At 41.4% G+C, this 10,917-nt stretch overlaps 1 protein-coding gene across 1 annotated transcript in view; it reads right to left on the reverse strand.

Annotated features, from left to right (window-relative positions):
- Window positions 1-10,917, reverse strand: part of Ift52 (intraflagellar transport 52) — a 37,479-nt gene that overhangs the window by 17,417 nt on the left and 9,145 nt on the right. Inside the window, exons 4-7 of the mRNA XM_005392497.2 lie at window positions 8,130-8,259; window positions 7,775-7,850; window positions 5,464-5,535; window positions 534-660 (exon numbers count right to left, since the gene is read on the reverse strand). Of these exons, the coding sequence (XP_005392554.1) occupies window positions 534-660; window positions 5,464-5,535; window positions 7,775-7,850; window positions 8,130-8,259 (405 nt within the window). The remainder of the gene's footprint in view (window positions 1-533; window positions 661-5,463; window positions 5,536-7,774; window positions 7,851-8,129; window positions 8,260-10,917) is intronic.

A 10,917-nucleotide genomic window follows, 5' to 3' on the forward strand; every position in this document is an offset into this window, starting at 1 on the left:
AATACTATTATCTATTATTGTTACTGTTATTCTCCTATTATTATAAAATTTTGTTTTAGTTTTTTTCCATTAAAAAAAATGAATCAGGTTAGCAACTGTTTTATTTACTAGTAAATGCCAATCCACACCAGGACTTTAATAGTCTAGAAATATCTCCTATGACCACAGCTAAACTTTGACCTGACTTTCCTTTTTTTTTTTTTTAGTACTGGGAATCGAACTCACAACCTGAACGGAAAGCACAGAGCCACAGACAGGATGAAATATTACTTTAGAGCTATAAAGTGGACAGTCTCATGCTACAGTGGGAAAGTTTTGGATTTGGAATGACAACAACTAGGTTTAAGATCTGACACCATCTGTTTCTGGACAATTCACTATTTCCCAATGAATCACAAGTGTACATACCAGAAATCTACTCCACAGACCAGTAAGAAAATATATGAAGCTCTTCATATACTAAATTGTAAGGTAGTTCTTATTATTTCAATAATAAAGATAACATACACACCCATATCCTAGGAACTCTGTACCTTCGAGTGATAGAAAGCCAGAATAGGTCTGTTAAGCGGGAAGCAGACGGAGCCTGTGGACAGAACAGCCACTGCTGGTTTCATGACACTCAGTGTGGCACCAAAAGGGTAGACAAAGGTGAGAGCCCTGTACAAAATTAGAGAACCACATCCAAATATTTTTAAACATGCATTTAAAAATCTGAAAATAATCTCAGTGTTTCCTGAGCAACGTTCTTTGATTCACCATCAAATACAAAGTTTCTTCTTAGCCTTGATACACTAACTTAAAAATTAGGACAGTGCTGGCAGTAAGTTAAATAAAGTGTATTTTAAAATGTGAGCCTAAACTAACAGTGCAGTCCAAATGATTATAACCAGAAGGACTACAGTAGCTCTGATGGAGCAGGGAGGAGGAGGCCTCCTCTAGGAAGTGACCTTGAGCTCTCCGTGGGCCCACTCTGTATAATAATGTCTTACAGGTAAATGTTTTTCTCTCCCTTACACTTGGCTGGTACAATCTCTAAAGTAGTATCTGCTGTTGGGAGAAAGTTACCAGGTGAATGCTTCTGTGAACGTAGGCATATGTGTGCCCCACTTAAGCCCCTTCTACCTAACCCTGGAGCCCCTCCCTCCTCTACTCTCCACTGTCTTTATTTTTTTGAGACAGGGTCTCACTGTGCAGTTCAGGCTGGCCTTGAGCTCACTTTGTAGCCCAGGCTGCTCTCGAACTTGCAACGATCCTCCTGCCTCAGCCTCCCGAGTGCTGTGACTGCAGGCGTGTGCCATCACGCCTGGCTTTCCACTGTCTTTACAAAGGCTTCAGAGTACCCACAGTGAATCGGTCTGACCTGAAGCAATGTGCTTCTGGAGAGAATGTGTGATGAGGTACAGGTCCTGGGGCGAGGACCTCCCTATAGGAGGGGCTAAGGTTTGCTCAAAGTTGGAGTTTTGCAAAGGGAGCTGTTTGATGGGAATATTCTCAAATGGAGAGACACAGGGTCTTAAGATTAGAACAGAGAGTTAGAAACTTGGGTGAGAACATTATGGGGAAAGGACCCATGAGGAATCTTCAATAAAGATTTTCTCTTTCCTTCAGACCATTTCCTTCAGTGTTAGTTTTCCCCAGCCCTTCAGTAAAGATTCATCTTCTTCTCGGGGACAGAAGCAATATCTGCTCCACATCCTCTGTTCTCCCTCATCTGTCCAGAGCCCAGTAGTATCCTAGGAAGTGGGAGGGCAGCCATGAACTCCAGGCCCAGAGCAAAAGGAAAAGAGCAAATGGCTGTCAAAAAGGAAGAGGTAGGAGAAGCAATCCCTCCTCTACTTTCCTTAAATGTATTCAGGCGACATAGGTTAACTATAGTTCCTCTGTCAGTATTTCCTATTCCTGGTTTTGTTTTTTATTTAAAAAAAATTTTTTTTTTCCTTTTGAGATAGGGTCTTACCATATAGTTTAGGCTGGCCTTGAACTCACTACGTAGTCCAGGCTGGCCTCAAACTCAAAGTGATCCTCCTGCCTCAGCCGCCCAAGTACTTGGATCACAAGTGTGCACCACCTCACCCAGTGGGGTATTTTTTATTTCCTGATGGCTAGTCTTTTCTTACTCATTTTTTCTTTTTTGAGACACAGTCTTGCTATGTAGTTAGGCTGGTATTTTTTTTTTTTTTTTTTTTTTTTTTAGGCTGGTCTTGAGCTCACTATGCAGTCCAAGCTGGCCTCAAATTTGTGGCAATCCTCCTGCCTCTGCCTCCCAAGAGCTGCAGTTTCAGGCATGCACCACCACTCCTGGCTCTTCTTACTCATTTGTAAGACCTGTGTGTGTTGCAAATATCTTTCCTATTTTATCTTTTTACTTTGAGGTATATTATTCCATAAAAGTTGACATTTTTATATAGTTAAGAGTATGTTACAAGGCCGGCAGTGGTGGCCCACGCCTGTAACCTCAGCACTTGGGAGGCTGGGGCAGGAGGATTGTGTGAGTTCAAGGCCAGCCTGGGCTGCAGAGCGAGACCCTGTCTCAAAAAGACACACAGAAGAAAGACTATGTTATAAAGTTCCAGTAATTAAAATAATACAGTACTAGTGCAGGAACAGTAAAAAATAGCCAGATATAGTGGAGCACAGGAAGCTGAGGCATGAACATCGTGAGTTTGAGGCCAGACTAGGCCACAGAGTGAGTGCAAGGCCGGCCTGGACCACACAGTAAAATGAGATCTCAAAACAAACAAATGACAAAAATAGGAAAATACAAGTAACATAGATTAGACTCAGTACAAATATACGTAGGAGGTGAGAGTTATTAGTGCATAGTAAAAATGGCACTTCAAGTTATTGGAGACGCGGGTGGTGTAATTTTGGCTATTTGGAGAAACATTTCCATTTTCATGCCACACTTGAAAACATATGCCAGATGGATTGGAAATGTATCTTAAAACAAAATCTTAAAAGTACTAAAACCAAACACAGGTAAATATGTTATAATCTTAAGTGTAGGGAAGACCTACCCCAGGCACGAAAAATGAAAGAAATGCAAACTGAAAGAAGGAGGTACCAGGCTGGGGATGTAGCTCAGTGGCACAGTCCTCGTCTGGCATGCATAGGCCTTGGGTTCAACCTCTAGTATCAGAAAAAAAATTTTTTAAAGAACTGCATATAATATTTACTAGTACTCTGTGCTGGTTAGGAGAGGAAAAGGGAGCATGTTCACAGGGGGTGTAAGTGCTACCAGCTGCCTGAAGGGTGACTTGGCAATGCAGTACACGAGACAATGAATCAGCTGGAAGACTTCTGACCCAGAAACTCCAATGTTAAGAATTTTTCTTTTTTTGGTACCGGGAATCGAACTCAAGAGCTTGTGTTTGCTAAGCAGGTGTTTGTGCCGCTGAGCTATATCCCTGGCCCATTAAGAATTGATCTTAATAAAATATCAGCACAAACACAAAAAACTATAAAAAGAGTCAGGCATGGTGGCGCACCCCTGTAGTCACAGCACTCAGAAGGCTGAGGCAGGAGGATCATTGCGAGTTTGAGAACAGCCTGGGATACAAAGTGAGCTCAAGGCCAGCCTGAACTGCATAGAGAGACACTGTCTCAAAAACACACAAAAAAACAAACTGTGAAAAGATGTTCACTTGTGCTTTTTATTTGTAACAAACTTCTTTACAACATCAAGATGGAGCAAAGTTTCAAAGTACAGGATCTGAAGAAGACTGCCTAGGTCTGAATCTAAGTTCTCATAGTAGTCATATGAATTTGGGCACTTATTTCTGTTTTTTGTCTTTTTTTTAATACCAAGGATTTTTTGTTTCTTTTAAAATTTTTTCATATTTATTAGTACCCATTTGCAGTACATAAGGATTACATTCATCATGGGATAGTATTTACATAACACTTCATAATTCTTTTTACATCCCTCTCCTTTCCCCTCCCTCCTATTCTCTTTATCTCCTAGTTCCCTTCCCACTTGCAAAAATCTATCTCTGTTTCCTGTTTATCTATCTGTCTATCTAATGTTTGTTTGTTGGAGAAAGGGTCTTACTATGTAGTTCAGACTAGCACTGAACTATGTGGCCCATGCTAGCCTCATACACTCTTGCCTCAGCCTACTTATATGCCTTTTATTTTGCTACTTATGTTTTGGGTTTCTCATAAGAGAAACCATGCTAGGCAATTATCTCTTTTAATCTCATTTGTAACCTTCTAGGGTTGTTGTGATAGATTAAATCAGGTAATACATACTTGTTATATAGTAAATGCTCAGTTAATGTTAGGTAGTATTTTTTTTTTTTTTTTTTTTGAGACAGTCTCACTATGTACCTCAGGCTTACCTTGAACAAACTATGTAGCAGGCTGGCCTCAAATTCGAGGTGATCCTCCTGCCTCAGACTTCTGAGTGCTGGAATTATAGGTATGTGCCACTATGCCCAACTCAATGTTAGTATTATTAAAGTGAATTATTATAAAGGACCTAAATGTCCAAAAATGTGGGTTGGTAGATAAATTAGGATATACTCAACTTAATGCAGAAGTACTAATCTATGTTTATTTTGTTTGGAGCTAGGGTTCCACTGGGTAGTCCAGGTCGGATTTGAACTCACTATGTAGTCCAGGATGACCTCAAATTGCAATCTTCCTGCCTTAGCCTCAAAGTGCTAAAATTACAGGTGGGCACCACCATGCCCAGCTAACCATGTCTTTACATATGAAAAATAAACTAGAAATCCAAATTCTTTTTCTTTTTTTTGGAGACAGAGTCTTACTATGCAGTTCAGGCTGGTCTTGAGCTCACTTTGTAGTCCAGGCTGGCCTCGAACTTGCAGCAATCCTCCTGCCTCAGCCTCCCAAGTGCTGGGATTACAAGTGTACACCATCATGCCCAGCCTAGAAATCCAAATTCTGTACTGTTAAGACTGATTATAGCGGCTGGGGATTTAGCTCAGCGGCATAGCACCTGCCTGGCAAGAGTGAGGTCGTGAGTTTGATTCCTAGTACTGGAAAAAAAAAACAAAAAACCGAAACAAAACAACAGAAAAGACTGATTATATTCAGGGATATATACAATTCACAACTTCTACTTTTTAAAATTTTCTTTTTGAACTGTTCAAATTACTACCTTTAGGGAGGTTAAGAATTATAATCAGAAAACTTTCTTCATTTTGTAAAAGAAAACTGTGTGTGTAGGGTATGTGTGTGTGTGTGTGTGTGTGTGTGTGTGTGTGTATCTGTCTGTTTGTCTGTCTGCAATATTGTGGACTGAACTCTGGCCTTTGCACTGATCTTACATCCCTGTCTCAAGTCACTAAGTTGCCAAGGCTGGACTTGAACTCACAATCCTTTTGCCTCAGCTTCCCAGAGTGCTGAGATAACAGGTGTGTGCTCAAAACTGGCTGAAAAAGTAAACATTTAAAATGATAACCATCCTGCTCAGGGGGCCTCGAACACACTCACTGGGCATTGTTTCCACTGCTTTCCTCATCAATGATTCCGGGCACAGCCTTTCCTGCAGCTCGACTAATTTCCCTTAAAGAAAAAAATTAAAATTTAATGAACAAAAACATTATGGAACTTCACACTGAAGAGTTAATATTCATGCAAGGATTTTGCAGACTTTGAGATATAACATTTAAAAATTAAAAGTACACTCACACACCCACCCTCTCCTAGGAAGCTTATAAAGGTTAACATTAAGATATATTAGGGTCATCTGTGATCATCCTTTTTTTTAAATTCACACCAAATGAACTTTTGAGTATACATATGGTTATGGAGAACACAGTGAAAAGACTGATCAACCATTTCAAAAGTAACTTACTACTGGCATGATGTATTACTATAATGACGGGACAGGTGTACAGATGTATCATGTGGAAGAAACTCTGCTTAAAGAATGTTGGGGCCAGGGACATAGCTCAGTGGTATAAGCGCTTGCCTGCGGAGTGCAAGGTCCTGAGTTAGACTCCCAGTACCAAAAAAAAAAGTATCAAACATCAAACTGAGTATTACTTTAGTATAGAAAATCTGCAATGAGGCTTCTTTCTTCAGAGAAGGATAGATGAACAAAGTTTCTTGCCTGTTTTCCTGGTTGCTCGTTTTCATTGTGTTTGGGCCCTCACCACAAGCCTTAATCTCATCTTAGAGGCCCTGGAGGGCAGCACAGAAGTTGAAATTGTGCATGAGAAAAAGGGCAGAACCAGAAAAATGGCCAATCTCAGGCCCTCCTCCACAAAACACGCCATGAACAGGTTTCTCTCAACTGACTGACTGCCCAGAGTTCGTACCAGGCCAAGCCTTTTGCTCACACAGAGTCGGGGTGACGAGCTACTGCTGCTCTTGGATGTCATTTGACCGGAATAGGCAGTGGAAGAGGTGACTCACTGAAATGCCACTGTAAATATTGGAACAAATCGTGCTATGCAAACGAAAGCAACCAGACTGCCTCCTGTGCAACAGTGTCTACTCCCAACCCTCTGTTGGGGAGGCTGGGCCCACACTACAGTGCATCGGCCTGGGCGGCATGGGCTACTTTTCTTCATGGTGGGAAAGTTCATTATTATCATTGCGGACTTACTGCAAGATTCTTTTGTTTACAGGCGTATGTACTTATGTCCAGATCAATAAAGTAGGAAAAGAGAGGATAAAAAAAAAAAAGATTTGGTTTGTGTCTAGCTGTCCCCACCAAGCCTCATGCAGTCATGGGGAGGGCTTCTAGAGTTTTTGATTGACTCATGGTCCAAAGCTGGGATTATGGGTGTGAGTACTATACCCGCCCGGGGCAGGGAACCTACATACAATATAAGGGAGGGAAAGAGGCTAGCTCTTGCTGGTCCTTACTTTTCGCTCTTGTGGCTTTTGCTGTCTTCTGCCACCATGAACATTGCCCTCTGCCATGTGCCATGTGCTACCCTGCCTTGGAGCCAGCCAAGTATGGACTGAAACTTCCACACACTGTGAGATAAATAAACCTTTTCTTCCTTAATTTTGGGTGTCAGGTATTTTGTCTCAGCAACAAAAGAAAAGTAACCAAGACAGATATATTAGGGTCAGTTCCATTTTCTTGAGTCCTGAGGAAGCAGTCCACATCCTGGATCCACACTCTACGGCCAACAGAGTTCTAGTGTGGAATAAATCACTCGGAACATGGGGGAAAATCTACAGGGGGCATCTGATGTGGCCCCTTCATGCATTCCAGGAGCCAGATCTAAGAGGGCGGATTCCATCCCAGGCTGCAAGAGATAGCCTAGCTATGTCACTTGGCCTATCTGGGATGCACTGTGGCGAGGCTAGCTCAAAAGAATAAGTCTCACAACTGCTCTTACTGGAAACACCAGGACCAAGGCATGCTCTCTTGTGGCACCTGGGCATGAATTTAGGAACTGTTATTACTATTCAGCCTACACATACAAGAGTGCAAAGCCAAGAGACCTGGACAGGATTGGAATCTTTTAGTTAATTCATACTCAAAACCTGCCCTATTTCTGGGCTTTTCAATGACATGAATCAATAAAATTGCCTGTTTAATCTCATTTGATTAGGATTTTCTACTGCTTGCATATGAACATGCCTTAACTGAGAAAAACTGAGTGGGAAATAAAGCTTCAAAAGATGAAGAATAGAATTTCATTAATAAGCATTAATATAAAAAATAAATTATAATGTAATAAAGCAAAAAGGCATGAAAAGGAGAAGGGAGCAGTGAAAAGAATGTGTGAAAAGCACTGAGAGCCACATTTAAAGACATTTCTGCTTTCAACACGCTCACCTGTTCAACACTCCATTTGAAACCAGAGCTTCCTTCGGATGAAAATACTTGTAATACACATTTCTAACCACAGCATCTGACGGGGAAAAAAAAGAGGTGTGCTACAGATGGGAAATCAGACTGGTACTACACGTTCATACCAATTTTGACCTGAAAGGAACTCCGGAATTCTGCTCCAACCCCTCACATTTTCAGTAGAAGCAGCGCAGGCCCAGGAGGCTCAGACTGCTGCCGAGCACAAACGCTGGGCCATGTGACTCTAGCGCAAGGTGTTTCTATTATACCAGTGGGCCCAGAAGGCTACGATATGAACAAGAAATAGGAAATCAGGGCCTCTATTTAAAATGATAATTACCATTATTAACCATGATTCCATATTCTTCTAGTAGAAAGTTAATATTGGTGTCAAATCTGGATTCTCCACCTTCTCCAAGCATCACAAGGATATCTCCACCACTGTCGAGATACTTCTTTAGGACTTCAAACTATACAAAGGGAAAAATATCAGCCTATGAATATGCTCACAAGACTTTTGTCCAAAATACTTGTATTGGCCAGGCATAGTGGCGCACGCCTATAATCCCAGCACTCGGGAGGCTGAGCCAGAAGGACCGTTGTGAGTTCAAGACCAGCCTTGGCTACAAAGTGAGCTCAAGGCCAGCCTGAACTGCATAGCAAGACCCTGTCTCAAAAAGACAAAAAAACAAACAAACAAAATACTTGTATTACCAATAAGGTCTTAACTAGTTGAAAAGTAATACTTCAAATCTATAGGGCAAAAAAAAAAAAAAAATCTATAGGGCATTTAAATGTAAATGTATATACGATAATATAAAATGTACTCTGTGGGCTGGGTATATAACTCAGGGGCATAAGTGCTTGTGTGGCAAGCCTGAGGTCATGAGTTCGATTCCCGGTACCAATAAATAAATAAATAAATAAATAAAATGTACTTTGTATATGATCTACAAGCTTTTCCTTGAGCTAATAGTTCTAAAACACTCACACCGCATTGCCATTTTCAAAGTCAAATATCTGGGTAACAAACCAAAAGTGGAAAACTATTAGCTCAAGGAAGCTCACAGAATTGCTTTCACACCAGTCCTGTGTCCACCTACTAGACACCAGACTAAAAGTGCCTCAGATATTGCCAACTGCCCCCCTTGGGAGGAGAAGAAGAAGCAACACCACCTCTGGTTGTGAACCACTGATCTTGACCAGTGATGCTGAATCTTTTAGAGACTGAGTGGCCAAACTGTAACCCAAAACCCACTTATTTATTATAGAGTACCAACGTGGCAATTAAACCTGAATATCCGATGCTTGCCTGCTGAAGCAACTTTGCTCGAGTGCCAACAGAGAGGGCACCACTGATCCGGGCCATGTCTTCTCTTCACTGCCCACCAAGGGTATCGGGCTGAAGGGCTGTGTCTCACCACAGCACAAAATCTTTTTAAGGTCATCAGCCCACCACAGTCAGAAATGCAAACTGCCTGCTTATCTCCTGGGAAGCTCTCTCTTGTTCTCACAAAGCTGGAGAGAAGAATCCAGATCTGACCTTGCTGACAGCCTGGGAGGACCTGGGGGTTACGGAGCTCAGACCAATAGTTTTAAACCTTCTTCACTAAGCATTCATCGGAAAAGAATGTGAACATAAACTCAAATATGTCTGTTTGTATATAAAATATATATGATTTATAATTTCAAACGTACTCTCAAAAGAGGAAATGTTTTAAGAATAAGAAAATTATGAATAACAAATACAATTTCCTTCTGTACCACAGTGCTCCCTTACATGCATCCCACTGGAAACCACTGGTCCAGACCAGCTTTGCCACAGACCTCTTGCTCTTGCACACTCTCTGGATACCCTTTTCCCCTTGACTTCCTCACCAAATAAAAAAAAAAAAAAAATCAATGGTTTCAAGACAGTTTTTGTTTGTTTAAGACAGGCTATAGCTCAAACAGGCCTTAGAGATACTCCCGTCTCAGACTCCCTAGTGCTGGGATTACTGTGTGTACCACCATGCCTGGTTCAAAATAATTTTTTTGGTTTGTTTTTTGTTTTGTCTCTTTTTGAGACAGGGTTTCACTATACAGTTCAGGCTGGCCTTGAGCTCACAATGATCCCCCTGCCTCAGCCTCCCAAGTGCTGGGAATGCAGGTGTGCACCACCACACCTGGCCTCAAAATAAATTTTTAACAAAGGACATTTTCTCTAGGCCTTATAATCTAATGCCTCTTTTTCTGTGCTGTTTTGGAAATGTGGAACTTAGAACATGGTTATTGTTAGATGGTTAATTTGCTTGATTCCCCTAGATTATCGGGTTTCTTGTGAGGTGGGATCATGTGCTATCTGACTCTGACCCCTAGTGTCAGCCACAGGACCTCACACATAACCTGCATATAAGAAATTTCTAGTAGTTTTGGAGAAGGAAGCGAGTGAGGAAGGAATGAGGCCTAATTACATAGATCCCCGATCCTACATGACAGACTGTCTCACTAGGTTCTATTTGCCTTTTCTTCCTTTTGATTTCCTGTCAAAGTCTTTTTTCCATACTATATAGCCCTAAATATCTGCTGTATTCTATGACTGATGACAACAAGGCAGGTCTAGTTTGCAGTACCTACACACACACACACACACACACACACACACACACACACACACAGATTTTTTTTCTCAGAACAGTTTTTGCTTGGGGACTTGGTACTTATTACTGCCTGGTTTTGAGATTTGTTCATGGTTTTTAAATGCAGTGGTAATAGAGTTGGTATCGTCATCTCTTATGTCCTATTGGCTATCTGGCATTTTGAGAAAGAGATACATCAAAGATGTATGTAAATAAAACAGTTGGGCAAAGGAATATCCTCTCTTAAGTTTTACAGTGTGAAGGCATGTGGCATAGTTATTACTTATGGGCCACTGGTTCTCAATGGAGGCAGTTAAGCCATTTAGCAGGTATTCAGATTGGTGATGGTAAAGGTCTGGCAATATTCAGAAAAGTCCCATAAAGTGAAGAACTGCCCCACAGCTGTTGAATGTCTTTTCAGATACTCAGGTAAGTAAAAAAGATAAATAAGCTGGGCGTGGTGGCACACGCCTGTAAGCCCAGCACTTGGGAGGCTGAGGCAGGAGGATC

Source organism: Chinchilla lanigera, unplaced genomic scaffold (genome assembly GCF_000276665.1).
Source record: "Chinchilla lanigera isolate Chin_1 unplaced genomic scaffold, ChiLan1.0 scaffold00044, whole genome shotgun sequence".
In the NCBI taxonomy this organism is placed as follows: domain Eukaryota; kingdom Metazoa; phylum Chordata; class Mammalia; order Rodentia; family Chinchillidae; genus Chinchilla; species Chinchilla lanigera.